General features: G+C 45.4%; 1 protein-coding gene across 2 annotated transcripts in view; it reads left to right on the top strand.

The window, feature by feature from the left end:
• slc38a9 (solute carrier family 38 member 9) overlaps positions 1-14,824 on the top strand; it is a 33,158-nt gene extending 18,334 nt beyond the window's left edge. For both annotated transcript variants that reach the window (XM_055875459.1, XM_055875460.1), the window contains 4 exons: positions 6,564-6,677; positions 8,013-8,161; positions 12,269-12,358; positions 12,667-14,824. In XM_055875459.1, coding sequence (XP_055731434.1) covers positions 6,564-6,677; positions 8,013-8,161; positions 12,269-12,358; positions 12,667-12,832 — 519 coding nt within the window. In that variant the 3' untranslated portion in view covers positions 12,833-14,824. The remainder of the gene's footprint in view (positions 1-6,563; positions 6,678-8,012; positions 8,162-12,268; positions 12,359-12,666) is intronic.
• Positions 14,825-16,476: the final 1,652 nt, after the last annotated feature.

Below are 16,476 nucleotides of genomic sequence, written 5' to 3'. Positions count from 1 at the left end.
ATAACGTGAGTTAGTTGGCCACGCTAGCGGTTATGTATCATTACACCAGAAGAATAACGTGAGTTAGTTGGCCACGCTAGCGGTTATGTATCATTACACCAGAAGAATAACGTGAGTTAGTTGGCCACGCTAGCGGTTATGTATCATTACACCAGGAGAATAAGGTGAGTTAGTTGGCCACGCTAGCGGTTATGTCTCCTTTACACCAGGAGAATAAGGTGAGTTAGTTGGCCACGCTAGCGGTTATGTATCATTACACCAGGATAATAACGTGAGTTAGTTGGCCACGCTAGCGGTTATGTATCATTACACCAGGAGAATAACGTGAGTTAGTTGGCCACGCTAGCGGTTATGTATCATTACACCAGGAGAATAACGTGAGTTAGTTGGCCACGCTAGCGGTTATGTATCATTACACCAGGAGAATAACGTGAGTTAGTTGGCCACGCTAGCGGTTATGTATCATTACACCAGAAGAATAACGTGAGTTAGTTGGCCACGCTAGCGGTTATGTATCATTACACCAGGAGAATAAGGTGAGTTAGTTGGCCATGCTAGCGGTTATGTCTCCTTTACACCAGGAGAATAAGGTGAGTTAATTGGCCACGCTAGCGGTTATGTATCATTACACCAGGAGAATAACGTGAGTTAGTTGGCCACGCTAGCGGTTATGTATCATTACACCAGGAGAATAACGTGAGTTAGTTGGCCACGCTAGCGGTTATGTATCATTACACCAGAAGAATAACGTGAGTTAGTTGGCCACGCTAGCGGTTATGTATCATTACACCAGGAGAATAACGTGAGTTAGTTGGCCACGCTAGCGGTTATGTCTCATTACACCAGGAGAATAACGTGAGTTAGTTGGCCACGCTAGCGGTTATGTCTCCATTACACCAGGAGAATAACGTGAGTTAGTTGGCCACGCTAGCGGTTATGTCTCCTTTACACCAGGAGAATAACGTGAGTTAGTTGGCCACGCTAGCGGTTATGTCTCATTACACCAGGAGAATAACGTGAGTTAGTTGACCACGCTAGCGGTTATGTCTCCTTTACACCAGGAGAATAACGTGAGTTAGTTGGCCACGCTAGCGGTTATGTATCATTACACCAGAAGAATAACGTGAGTTAGTTGGCCACGCTAGCGGTTATGTATCATTACACCAGGAGAATAACGTGAGTTAGTTGACCAGTCAATGGACTGGCGCCCACATACCTTACTGACCTCCTGAACCCCAACACTACCACCTGTACACTGTGCTCCTCTTTTACTGACCTCCTGAACCCCAACACTACCACCTGTTCACTGCGCTCCTCTGACCTCCTGAACCCCAACACTACCACCTGTACACTGTGCTCCTCTGGCCTCCTGAACCCCAACACTACCACCTGTTCACTGTGCTCCTCTGACACTGACCTCCTGAACCCCAACACTACCACCTGTACACTGTGCTCCTCTGGCCTCCTGAACCCCAACACTACCACCTGTTCACTGTGCTCCCTCTGGCCTCCTGAACCCCAACACTACCACCTGTTCACTGTGCTCCCTCTGGCCTCCTGAACCCCAACACTACCACCTGTTCACTGCGCTCCTCTGACCTCCTGAACCCCAACACTACCACCTGTACACTGTGCTCCTCTGACCTCCTGAACCCCAACACTACCACCTGTTCACTGTGCTCCTCTGACCTCCTGAACCCCAACACTACCACCTGTACACTGTGCTCTGACACTGACCTCCTGAACCCCAACACTACCATGTGTACACTGTGCTCCTCTGACCTCCTGAACCCCAACACTACCACCTGTACACTGCGCTCCTCTGACCTCCTGAACCCCAACACTACCACGTGTACACTGTGCTCCTCTGACCTCCTGAACCCCAACACTACCACCTGTACACTGTGCTCCTCTGACCTCCTGAACCCCAACACTACCACCTGTTCACTGTGCTCCTCTGACCTCCTGAACCCCAACACTACCACCTGTACACTGTGCTCCTCTGACCTCCTGAACCCCAACACTACCACCTGTTCACTGTGCTCCTCTGACCTCCTGAACCCCAACACTACCACCTGTACACTGTGCTCCTCTGACCTCCTGAACCCCAACACTACCACCTGTACACTGTGCTCCTCTGACCTCCTGAACCCCAACACTACCACCTGTACACTGTGCTCCTCTGGCCTCCTGAACCCCAACACTACCACCTGTACACTGTGCTCCTCTGACCTCCTGAACCCCAACACTACCACCTGTTCACTGCGCTCCTCTGACCTCCTGAACCCCAACACTACCACCTGTTCACTGTGCTCTTCTGACACTGGCCTCCTGAACCCCAACACTACCACCTGTACACTGTGCTCCTCTGACCTCCTTTACCCCAACACTACCACCTGTTCACTGTGCTCCTCTGACCTCCTGAACCCCAACACTACCACCTGTACACTGTGCTCCTCTGACCTCCTGAACCCCAACACTACCACATGTTCACTGTGCTCCTCTGACCTCCTGAACCCCAACACTACCACCTGTACACTGTGCTCCTCTGACCTCCTGAACCCCAACACTACCACCTGTACACTGTGCTCCTCTGACACTGACCTCCTTAACCCCAGCACTACCACCTGTTCACTGTGCTCCTCTGGCCTCCTGAACCCCAACACTACCACCTGTTTACAGCGCTCCTCTGACCTCCTGAACCCCAACACTACCACCTGTTCACTGTGCTCCTCTGACACTGACCTCCTGAACCCCAACACTACCACCTGTTCACTGCGCTCCTCTGACCTCCTGAACCCCAACACTACCACCTGTTCACTGTGCTCCTCTGACCTCCTGAACCCCAACACTACCACCTGTTCACTGTGCTCCTCTGACACTGACCTCCTGAACCCCAACACTACCACCTGTACACTGTGCTCCTCTGACACTGACCTCCTGAACCCCAACACTACCACCTGTTCACTGTCCTCCTCTGGCCTCCTGAACCCCAACACTACCACCTGTTCACTGTCCTCCTCTGGCCTCCTGAACCCCAACACTACCACCTGTTCACTGTGCTCCTCTGGCCTCCTGAACCCCAACACTACCACCTGTACACTGTGCTCCTCTTTTACTGACCTCCTGAACCCCAACACTACCACCTGTTCACTGCGCTCCTCTGACCTCCTGAACCCCAACACTACCACCTGTACACTGTGCTCCTCTGGCCTCCTGAACCCCAACACTACCACCTGTTCACTGTGCTCCTCTGACACTGACCTCCTGAACCCCAACACTACCACCTGTACACTGTGCTCCTCTGGCCTCCTGAACCCCAACACTACCACCTGTTCACTGCGCTCCTCTGACCTCCTGAACCCCAACACTACCACCTGTTCACTGTGCTCTTCTGACACTGGCCTCCTGAACCCCAACACTACCACCTGTACACTGTGCTCCTCTGACCTCCTGAACCCCAACACTACCACCTGTTCACTGTGCTCCCTCTGGCCTCCTGAACCCCAACACTACCACCTGTTCACTGTGCTCCTCTGACCTCCTGAACCCCAACACTACCACCTGTACACTGTGCTCCTCTGACACTGACCTCCTGAACCCCAACACTACCACCTGTTCACTGTGCTCCTCTGGCCTCCTGAACCCCAACACTACCACCTGTTCACTGTGCTCCTCTGACACTGACCTCCTGAACCCCAACACTACCACCTGTTCACTGTGCTCCTCTGACACTGACCTCCTGAACCCCAACACTACCACCTGTACACTGTGCTCCTCTGACACTGACCTCCTGAACCCCAACACTACCACCTGTTCACTGTCCTCCTCTGGCCTCCTGAACCCCAACACTACCACCTGTTCACTGTCCTCCTCTGGCCTCCTGAACCCCAACACTACCACCTGTTCACTGTGCTCCTCTGGCCTCCTGAACCCCAACACTACCACCTGTACACTGTGCTCCTCTTTTACTGACCTCCTGAACCCCAACACTACCACCTGTTCACTGCGCTCCTCTGACCTCCTGAACCCCAACACTACCACCTGTACACTGTGCTCCTCTGGCCTCCTGAACCCCAACACTACCACCTGTTCACTGTGCTCCTCTGACACTGACCTCCTGAACCCCAACACTACCACCTGTACACTGTGCTCCTCTGGCCTCCTGAACCCCAACACTACCACCTGTTCACTGTGCTCCCTCTGGCCTCCTGAACCCCAACACTACCACCTGTTCACTGTGCTCCCTCTGGCCTCCTGAACCCCAACACTACCACCTGTTCACTGTGCTCCTCTGACCTCCTGAACCCCAACACTACCACCTGTACACTGTGCTCTTCTGACCTCCTGAACCCCAACACTACCACCTGTTCACTGTGCTCCTCTGGCCTCCTGAACCCCAACACTACCACCTGTTCACTGTGCTCCTCTGGCCTCCTGAACCCCAACACTACCACCTGTTCACTGTGCTCCTCTGACCTCCTGAACCCCAACACTACCACCTGTACACTGTGCTCTTCTGACCTCCTGAACCCCAACACTACCACCTGTTCACTGTGCTCCTCTGGCCTCCTGAACCCCAACACTACCACCTGTTCACTGTGCTCCTCTGGCCTCCTGAACCCCAACACTACCACGTGTTCACTGCGCTCCTCTGACACTGGCCTCCTCACCCTCCCTCGCACCAGGCTCCGCTCCATGGGAGACCAGGCTTTCAGCAGTGCAGCTCCCCAGCTCTGGACCTCCCTCCCTCCATGTCAGAACCTCATGATCCATACACATGTTCTAGTCCACACTAAAGACACACCTCGTCACACAGGCTTACCCAGATTCTCTGTTGTCTTAGATTTTATCCTCCATCTAGTTCACTTCCCTGGATAGTCTGTCATTATGTTTAGTGTTCTTTTATATACTTATTTTTAATGTGATTTTATAGCTTTTTATCATGCTGATTTTCTTGTATGTAAAGTGACTTTTAGTGTCGTGAAAAGTTCTTAAAATAACTTGTTTTTTTACCTCTATAACACCAGGCACTATCTCTAGCCATCAAACTACCGGAGACCATTTGAAAAATGTATTTTATGGTTGCTCACAATGTAAAGAGTGGGGATTCTTATTTTTATATATATATATATATATATATATATATATACACACATACACACACACACACACACACACACACAGTCTACAAATGCAATTTATTATTTCCAATGGGTGAACAAGACATGACTGTTAGCGACTATGAGCTCACAGTCCAAAGTTTAGCCAAATTAGCAGTGATGTGACCGCGCAGTAACCAATTGGAGGACGGATGGTCTCGCTAGATAGGCTAACAGCCAATGTGACGTTGTGCATGCTGTTTGGAAGATGCACCCACACAGAGAGAGCTTTGCGATGCCTTACTGCTCTGTAGCGTTTGGTCTGGGCTGTTAACCACTTCTTTTCTCCAACTACATTCAGTTTGAGACTGCTGGTGTTATGTATGACTAACCATTAACATTTGACCACACACATTTTTATCATTAAATATATATATATTTTTTTGCTGAACAGGCTTTTTTTTTCTTTTTACTTTAGTCACACCGTGTCAGGGCTTTTTGTTCTGAAAACCACTGTTGAGACAGAAAAGAAGTGGCTTGTCAGCGTTACGGAGTAGACTAATCGTACATCCCAAATGGCACCCTATTCCCTACTGCACTTTTGACCAGAGTCCGGTGCACTTCCCATTGTTCCATTGTTAAGTCTGTGGCTGCAGTCTCTGTTTCCTGTTCCTTTTAACTTCTCTTCTTTTTTCACCCTTACCCACTTCCCCAGTATATTCAGTCACTAGTCTCACTACCGTTACGTTTGGAAGCAAACTTTAGACGCCTCACGTGCTTGTCCTGACGATTTTGAGCAATTCCTTTACCTGATAAAATAGACTACAATTGTCTCTTTTGCCAAGCTTTGAACTCTGGTGAGAGCATGACTAAATATTAGCATAGCCTGGTCACCAACAGTGCTGTGAAGAATAGTCTATTTGACTGTGGTTTTGCTGCCCTTGAGCAAGGCACTTGACCCCTAACCTACTTTCCTCCTGCGGCTGACCCTGTGCTGCACCCAGCCTGTTGTGTGCGGGGGTTGAACACTGTCAGCAACAACAACAAAAAAGTTTCCTTTGTATAATGAAGTAAAAGATATCATTCAAATGTAAGAAGGGCTCTATGAATACATCTGCTGATGTTGTACAGAAACATTTACATTTACATTTTTAGTCATTTAGCAGACGCTCTTATCCAGAGCGACTTACAGTAGAGTGCATACATTTTATTACATTTTTACATACTGAGACAAGGATATCCCTACCGGCCAAACCCTCCCTAACCCTGACGACGCTATGCCAATTGTGCGTCGCCCCACGGACCTCCCGGTTGCGGCCGGCTGCGACAGAGCCTGGGCGCGAACCCAGAAACCCAGCCTAAAACCCCCAAACAGCAAGCAACGCAGGTGTAGAAACATATGTTCCATCTGTGTCTATTGTGTTCTATCAGGAAATTAACAGTGTTGTGTTGTGATTTCAGGTGCGGGACTTGTCTGTGGCCTACCTACTGGTGGGACTGACGTACCTATACGTGGGAGTGTTGATCTTTGCTGCGTTCCCCTCCCCTCCTCTGTCAAAAGACTGCATTGAACCAGTAAGGCTTTTACTTCACTTTTGAAGAGCGAGGGTTTTATGTACATCGTAAATAACAGGATCTGGACAACACAAGTAAAAGCTCCAAGACATGGAGGAGAGCAGAGTGGATATTTCCCTCTTTGACTAAACCTCTAGCAGTTATGTGTTAACTCTCATGTCTACGCTATATATATATACAAAAGTATGTGGACACCCATTCAATTTAGTGGATTCGGCTATTTCAGCCACACCCGTTGCTGACCGGTATATAAAATCGAGCACACAGCCATGCAATCTCCATAGACAAACATTGACAGTAGAATGGCTCGTACTAAAGAGCTCAGTGACTTTCAACGTGGCACTGTCAATTTCTGCGCTGCTGGAGTTGCCCTGGTCAAATATAAGTGCTGTTATTGTGAAGTGGAAATGTCTAGGAACAACAATGGCTCAGCCGCGAAGTGTCGCAATGCCAAGCATCAGCTGGACTGGTGTAAAGCTTGCTTCCATTAGACTCTGGAGTAGTGGAAATGCGTTCTCTGGAGTGATGTATCATGCCTCATCTGGCAGTCTGATGGACAAATCTGGGTTTGGCGGATGCCAGGAGAATGCTACCTGCCCAAATACAGTGCCAACTGTAAAGTATAATGATCTGGGGCTGTTTTTTATGTTTCGGGCTACGTCCCTTAGTTCCAGTGAAGGGATATCTTAACGCTACAGCATACAACATTCTATATGATTCTGTGCTTCTAACTTTGTGGCAACAATTTGGGGCCCTTCACTGTTTCAGCATGACCATGCCCCCGTGCACAAAGCGAGGTCCATAGAGAAATGGTTTGTCGAGATCTGTGTGGAAGAACTTGACTGGCCTGCACAGAGCCTTGATCTCAACCCCATCAAACACCTTTGGGATGAATTTGAACGCCTACTGTGAACCAAGCCTAATCGCCTAACATAAGTGCCTGACCTTACTAATGCTCTTGTGGCTGAATGGAAGCAAGTCCCCCACAGCAATGTAGTGGAAAGCCTTCCCAGAAGAGTGGAGGCTGTTACAGCATCAAAGGGGGGACCAACTCCATATTAATGCCCCTGATTTTGGAATGAGATGTTTGACGAGCAGGTGTCCACACACACTATATGACTACAAGTATCTGAGTTGGCTCCAGGATGGTTTCCCGTAGGTACAGATCTAGGATCAGCTTCCCCTCCACCAATCCTAACCTTAACCATCTAGTGGGGAAAATGCAAAGCTGGCCCAAGATCAGCGTCTAGGGGCAACTTCACCCTACTCTAAGTTTGGGGTTATGAAATGACAGTTGCCACCCTTCTGACATTCTGTCTTGTCTGTTTACTACAGAACTTCCTGGATAACTTCCCCAGCAGTGACGTGCTGGTGTTTGTGGCACGGACCTGTCTGCTTTTCCAGATGACCACTGTCTACCCCCTGCTGGGCTACCTGGTGCGTGTCCAGATGATGAGCCAGGTCTTCGGCAAACACTACCCCAGGTAACAACCGCTCCCACCGGCCCTAGCCTTGTCCCATAGTGGATGAGAAACCCTAGATGACTCAACCCTGAAACCGGAGTTGAGAAACCCTAGAGAATTCAAAACTGTACACCATTCTCAAGGAACAAGTATTGTTTTAACACTAGAACTGCTGGGCTTCTCAGCCTCCAAGCATCTGTAAAAGATCCGGCTGTCGGGTGCAGTGTCCTTTAGCCTACGAATCAGATGAATCTACTCTTTTGTTATTAGAGGTGTGACAACCTGGCTACACTCGTGATCGTATCTGTAAACTGACAGTTGATGCTCGCGATCGTATCCGTAAACTGACAGTTGATGCTCGCGATCGTATCCGTAAACTGACAGTTGATGCTCGCGATCGTATCTGTAAACTGACAGTTGATGCTCGCGATCGTATCTGTAAACTGACAGTTGATGCTCGCGATCGTATCTGTAAACTGACAGTTGATGCTCGCGATCGTATCTGTAAACTGACAGTTGATGCTCGCGATCGTATCCGTAAACTGACAGTTGATGCTCGCGATCGTATCCGTAAACTGACAGTTGATGCTCGCGATCGTATCCGTAAACTGACAGTTGATGCTCGCGATCGTATCCGTAAACTGACAGTTGATGCTCGCGATCGTATCCGTAAACTGACAGTTGATGCTCGCGATCGTATCCGTAAACTGACAGTTGATGCTCGCGATCGTATCCGTAAACTGACAGTTGATGCTCGCGATCGTATCCGTAAACTGACAGTTGATGCTCGCGATCGTATCCGTAAACTGACAGTTGATGCTCGCGATCGTATCCGTAAACTGACAGTTGATGCTCGCGATCGTATCCGTAAACTGACAGTTGATGCTCGCGATCGTATCCGTAAACTGACAGTTGATGCTCGCGATCGTATCTGTAAACTGACAGTTGATGCTCGCGATCGTATCTGTAAACTGAATATTCTTCATCATTATTACACTGTTCTAAATTCAATCACCTTTACCCTCATCTTCATCATTCAGTTCATTCAAATGTAATTGTAAAGTCATGTGCACAATTACCCGTTTCTATCAGCCATTCATCTATTGACAGCATTCATTCAGTGAGGAGAGAGAGCGAGACATTCGTGTCTGGGTACCAACACCCAGCTGCCCGTTTTGTCTTGGCACCTTAATAGAGATGTAATGATTCATCAATATGCCTGATTTGAAATATGACTACATCGGTCAGAAAATCGATTCAAATGTTATGGATCGCCGATTCACAAATGTTTTTTTTTGCTGATATTACCTTACGAAAATACCTTTTTATCTTCTGTGAGGTCTTCTCCTTCAGTGATGAACTAAGCATGTAACTGTGTTGACAGTCATGTTGTGTGCTGAACAACCCCAGGTAATATCAGTAGCCTAGTCAAACTGCTGCACTGTTCCCAGCTTCGTGCTGACCAGCCTGAGGTAATATCAGTAGCCTAGTCAAACTGCTGCACTGTGCCCAGCTTCGTGTGCTGACCAGCCTGAGGTAATATCAGTAGCCTAGTCAAACTGCTGCACTGTCCCCAGCTTCGTGCTGACCAGCAGCCTGTTCTGATCTTGAACTTCTGCACAGCACCTTCAGCTTTCAAATGCTAAAATGGCTTGTGGGATATTAGGCTTTATTAGTTGAGTGACAACCTATGTAATTTGCTATAGGTTGTCCTCTATGTGCTGTTGAAAATTGTGTTTTACCATAATAAAATTAAGTTACCGGAGACCACTCATCTGGCTATTCCTGCTGAATGGGCTTACAGTAGATTTCATTTAGATTCTTCAGGTTCACCATCGGCAATCGTTTAGGTAGTTTTGCTTTAAACAATCATTATTTTATGGTAATTTTTAGATATACAGGGTCAAGTTTTTAAAATAATTTCATAACGAAGACCACAGTCATTTTGCGAGGCGGACTGACTGCATGACCAAAGCAGGAGGAGAAAACAACAGAAGCTCACTGAACCTCCAAATGGTGAAAACCATTCGATTTTGAGAACACCTTCCTAATATTGAGTTGCACCCCCCTGCCCTCAGAACAGCCTCAATTCATCGGGGCATGGACTCTACAAGGTGTTGAAAGCTTTCGACAGGGGATGCTGGCCCATGTTGACTCCAATGCTTCCCACAATGACACAAATATTAATTTCCACAAAGTTTGCTGCTTCAGTGTTTTTAGATATTTTTGTCAGATGTTACTATGGAATACTGAAGTATAATTACAAGCATTTCATAAGTGTCAAAGGCTTTTATTGACAATTACATCAACTTGATGCAAAGAGTCAATATTTGCAGAGTTGACCCTTCTTTTTCAAGACCTCTAATCCTCCCTGGCATGCTGTCAATTAACTTCTGGGCCCCATCCTGACTGATGGCAGCCCATTCTTCTTGCATAATCAATGCTTGGAGTTTGTCAGAATTTGTGGGTTTTTGTTAGGCCACCCGCCTCTTGAGGATTGACCACAAGTTCTCAATGGGATGAAGGTCTGGGGAGTTTCCTGGCCACGGACCCAGAATATAGATGTTTTGTTCCCCGAGCCACTTAGTTATCACTTTTGCCTTATGGCAAGGTGCTCCATCATGCTGGAAAAGGAATTGTTCATCACCAAGCTGTTCCTGGATGGTTGGGAGAAGTTGATCTCAGAGGATGTGTACCATTCTTTATTCATGGCTGTGTTCTTAGGCAAAAATTGAGAGTGAGCACACTCCCTTGGCTGAGAAGCAAACCCACACACATGAATGGCCTCCAGGATGCTTTACTGTTGGCATGACACAGGACTGATGGTAGCGCTCACCTTGTCTTCTCCGGACACGCTTTTTTCCGGATGCCCCAAACAATCGGAAAGGGGATTCATCAGAGAAAATGACTTTACCCCAGTCCTCAGCAGTCCAATCCCTGTACCTTTTGCAGAATATCAGTCTGTCCCTGATGTTTTTCCTGGAGAAAAGTGGCTTCTTTGCTGCCCTTCTTGACACCAGGCCATCCTCAAAGTCTTTGCCTAACTGTGCGTGCACAGCAGGCACTCACACCTGCTTGCTGCCATTCCTGAGCAAGCTCTGTACTGGTGGTGCCCCAATCCCGCAGCTGAATCAATTTTAGGAGACGGTCCTGGCGCTTGCTGGACTTTCTTGGGCGCCCTGAAGCCTTCTTCACAACAATTGAACCGCTCTCCTTGAAGTTCTTGATGATCCGATAAATGGTTGATTTAGGTGCAATCTTACTGGCAGCAATATCCTTGCCTGTGAAGCCCTTTTTGTGCAAAGCAATGATGATGGCACGTGTTTCCGTGCAGGTAACCATAGTTGACAGAGGAAGAACAATGATTCCAAGCACCACCCTCCTTTTGAAGCTTCCGGTCTGTTATTTGAACTCAATCAGCATGACAGCGTGATCTCCAGCCCTTTCCTCGTCAACACTCATACCTGTGTTAATGAAAGAATCACTGACATGATGTCAGCTGGTCCTTTTGTGGCAGGGCTGAAATGCAGTGGAAATGTTTTTTGGGGATTAAGTTAATTTGCAATGCAATGAGGGACTTCCATAATTTCCATCATATAAACTGAGGCAGCAGACTTAGAAAATGTAAATTTGTGTCATTCTCAAAACCTTTGACCACGACTGTACATACATCATTTAGTTCCAGTTCAGAGAGGCCCACCTCCGTGAGCTCATCAGCAGCAGATTTGAATTTAGAATGGTAAATGAATGTGTTTAAAGATGCACATTCCTACCCCTTAAGATAGGAAAAGGTGTGAGGGGGAAAAAACTGTAAATAGGCTCTAAATACTTTGCTCAGCTGTCAGAATTTGTATAACACAATGTAAAATACAAGGATATATAGGAAAAGTCAGGGAAGGAGGACATTGCTTTCAAAATCGCAGATTTATTTTAATTACAACATCTAACAGCACGGGGCATTGGCCTATGGCAGTTTTAGTGTGAAAAGGTGATGTTTCTCAGTGGCAGTCTTTACCTCAGCTAATGTACCCCTCATTGGAAGGGGAGCCAATCTTGTGTGTTGAAGCTTTGATGGTTAAAACAAGCTTTCTACAAAATGTTACAATTCTTCATCTCTTTATCCCCTAGTTTCTTCCACGTTTTCACTCTGAACATTTTCATCGTTGGCACTGGTGTCTGCATGGCGAAGTATTACCCCAACATTGGCTCCATTATAAGGTAAGATGGCTGCTAAGATAGGTAAATGAGAAATTATGAAGATGTTTGTTGATAAAGAGAACCAAAAACAAGGTATTCCTTGCAAATGGAAAATAAAAATGTAGTGCGAAATCCTTGAGATATTGGTATTAAAATTATCCTTCAAATTCCCCCATTGACATTAATGCACGATTGACACTAACATTTTATTTTCACACACGTTTAGCCCATAGTCTCGCAGTAACATAATGCCCCCTCTTTGAATTGAATCTAATTCACCCTCTCTCGCTCAGTCCATATAGATCTGCTCTCTCTGTTTCTCCTCCCAGGTACTCTGGGGCGACGTGCGGCCTGGCCCTGGTCTTTGTCTTCCCCTCTCTGGTCCACATGATCTCCCAGAAGCGTAGAGGGGAGCTCAGCTGGCCCTCGGCCATCTTCCACAGCTTCCTCATTGTCCTGGGCGTGGCCAATGTGGCAGGACAGTTCTTCATGTAGTTATGCCACTACTTGGTTGGTCTGTCCCTCAATGAAGCTGGGTCGTGTTCATTAGTCACCAAACGGAAGAAAATGGACAAACGGGGAGGTGGGACGACTTGGACTTGTCCATTGTGAAATGCTAATTTTAGTTTTCCGATGCAAAATGTTTCAACTTTCTGTTGAGTGACCTGATGATTACGACCCGGCACAAGCCTTTTGTATACATTGTGTACGGTTCAGAGAGATGCAGGAGACGGCATACAGTGTCAAACTCTCATGGTCTGGTTTGCACAAGGAGCAGTCTCTGGGGAATTCAAGCTAATGTCTTTGTCTTTCTACTTTAACTGCACGTCCTCTTCTTTTAGTGGGAGTTTCATGTCAATTTAGATTGCTTTGGATGTTTACGTTAGTTTTGCTCCCTCCACAAACATGTTAACGCAAATCATTCAGACTTTTTTTTAAGGGCATTGACTTTCACCTCAGAACTATCCTCCTTCAACATGATGGTGCAGAAATGTTTTAGGTTATTTCATGTTGATTTAATTATTTTTTGGTAGTTCAGTAGGACTGAGCTAGCCTTGCACAGCCTTGTTCACATGTACTGTTCTGATAACTAATCTTGTTATTTCCTCTTTCAGGTTGATTTATTTTGGGGTTTCCATTGTAGTTTGAACAATTTAAGCACTGTTCTCATCAGCGTAAAATACTCATATTTAATTTGTTTAAATGCAATTCATATGTAGAACATAGAGTAGAAGCAACCCAATTTGATTATAAATAATGTGTGCGTAGCTTGCTTCAAAGTAGAACAGTGCAACGGCAAGAAGTCTGTGGGAGAGTTATCAATAGATAATCATGTGATCAGACTTTCTACAACATAATTCCCCAGAGTGAAGCATTTGACTGACAAATGTTACTGAATTATTCCCTTAAACACTTTCCCCTCCCTCCTATTCTCACCCCTCTGTTTGCACACTATACATTATATATAGTATATATTATTCTGGGGAAATGCACAAATCATGTCCTGTATTCATTGTATCTTTTTGAGGGGGAGGGGAAATCTGGATGGAATTATTTGACGTGTAAAAGCAGGGAAGCGGTTTATTGTGGTGACTTTTAGGCCTTTTGAATTTTCTTGGCCCATGTGGATATTTGGGTGGGATTAGGGAGTTCATTTGTTCCCTGGCTCTGAAAAGGGAAATACCACTCAAACTATTTTCATATTTGTTTCATTAGTTCACTGTTGATACGGTCCAATGTTTTGCATGTCAGCAATCAAGTTTAAGACAACTTTCAAAATAATTTGGTATTTTTAATCGCATCATACTTTGACACTTTCTGTATTTTTGAAAGTTCCATATCTTGAACTTGATTGCTGACGTAAAACATTTTGGAACCATATCAACAGTGAACTAATGAAACAAATATGAAAATAGTTTGAGTGGTATTTTTCCTTAAATGTATTACATTGTTATTGTAAGGTAAAGTTGCTCCGAGATCCTGATCTTGGGTCAGTTTTGTATTTTCCCCACTAGGATTTGGAAAGCTTATCCAAGGGTAAACCTCATAATTGTTCCACTGTTCGTTCCTCATTATGTTCATCTGCCATAGTCATTTTGGAGCACCAACTGTATACTTGAACAAATGGAAGCTAACTCTGTTATGAACTTTTTGTTGTTGTTGGTTGTTGCTACATATTGTTCTTCACTCTAATTCTTCAGAGAAACTGCACCTTAATGTTATCGGATGGATAAAGGGATTGTGTAGGGGTGGTGTAATGGAGTGTACCTTCACTAAACGTTGCTTGTCATACAAAAGCTGGCCTCATTCTTTGGTAAGTAAGATGTTAGCAATTCCAGTTATGGTGTTTTTAATGGCAATTATATTCACAGGAGGTTCTAAATGAGTGTATGTGTGGTTGTCTGAAATTACAGAATGAAGAGAGGAATGATAAGTACAGTAATTCAAATACTATTAGGATATAGTAATAAACAATATTACAATGAAGTAACAAACTGCAATTGGAATAATTTATAACCAATGATGGTTATAAATGCACCATTGATTTACAAAGGAAACAGCAACTGAAAAGGTCCACAAGGGACTTATAGAAACAGACCAAATAGCCTTCAGCATGAGGAATGACAACAAAGCCAGTCTTAGCATACAAGCTAGCAATTATGTCTCCATATTAACATACAAGTTATAGCTAAATAACTAGTGGAGAAATGTACATAAGCACATGGACAGAGTATTCACCGTAAAGCACATGAATAATACCTCACTGTAAAATACTTTGCGTGTCCGCAGTTATAACAAAGTAACTGTATACATGTGCTCTATAGAGCTCGCCAGCTTATAGTCCTAAAAGCGTAATAATTAGTTATAATTAGTTACCTCTGGTTCCTTTGGCCATTCCTATCGGAATATAATAGGGATTTGGGATAAACGCAGAAAAATAAGGTCTGAGGTTAACATCGGTTTAGGAGATTTTATGTGTATTGTTCTATGAGAAGTCAGTTAACATGACTTATGAAGCCTTAGTGCTTTTTTAATTACATAAATGCTTCAAAATTCACAACGTTACATTAGCTGATTTAAGATTCTCGTAGAAAAAACGTGTGACCTGCTCAGCCTGTTTTACTAGAGTTTATCCAAAAACCCTACAGAAATTAAATTCCACATAGGCTTTGACCAACGAGCCATGGTGGCATTAGTGCCTACAAAAAGACGCCATTACTATTGCTCTCTATACATAGTGCATTTGGAAAGTACTTAAACCCCATGACTTTTTACACATTGTTACATTACAGCCTTATTCTAAAATGATTAAAAACTGGCCTCAATCTACACACAATACCCCAGAATGGCAAAGTGGAAATATGTTTTTAGAAATTTTAGCAGCTGTATTAAAAATAAACACCTTATTACTAAGTATTCAGACCCTTTGCTATGAGACTAAATTGAGCTCAGGTGCATCCTGTTTCCATTGATCATCCTTGAGACGTTTCTACAATTTGACCTGCGGTAAATTCAATTGATTGGACACGATTTGGAAAGGCACACACCTGTCTATATAAAGGTCCCACAGTTGACAGTTCATGTCAGAGCAAAAACCAAGCCATGAGGTCGAAGAAATTGGGAGAACCTTCCAGAAATACAACCATCTCTGCAGCACTCTACCACTCAGGCCTTTATGGTAGAGTGGCCAAATGGAAGCCACTCCTCAGTAAAAGGCACATGACAGCACGCTTGGAGTTTGCCAAAAGGCACCTAAAGGACTAAGACCATGAGAAACAAGATTCTCTTGTCTGATGAAACCTAGATTGAACTCTGGCCTGAATGCCAAGCGTCATGTCTGGAAGAAACACTACGGTGAAGCGTGGTGGCAGCATAATGCTGTGGGGTCGCTTTTCAGTGGCAGGGACTGAGAGACTAGTCAGGATCGAGGGAAAGATGAATGTGCAAAGTACAGAGATCCTTGATGAAAACCTGCTCCAGGGCGCTCAGGACCTCAGACTGGGGCGAAGGTTCACCTTCCAAAAGGACAACGACTTTATTTTACATTAAAAAAAAATGTATTTCACCTTTATTTAACCAGGTAGGCAAGTTGAGAACAAGTTATCATTTACAACTGCGACCTGGCCAAGATAAAACAA

The sequence above is a fragment of the Salvelinus fontinalis genome, chromosome 21 (genome assembly GCF_029448725.1).
Source record: "Salvelinus fontinalis isolate EN_2023a chromosome 21, ASM2944872v1, whole genome shotgun sequence".
Classification (NCBI taxonomy): Eukaryota; Metazoa; Chordata; class Actinopteri; order Salmoniformes; family Salmonidae; genus Salvelinus; species Salvelinus fontinalis.
The sequence above is the reverse complement of the archived record's forward strand: the minus strand, read 5'-3'. Positions and strand labels throughout refer to the sequence as shown.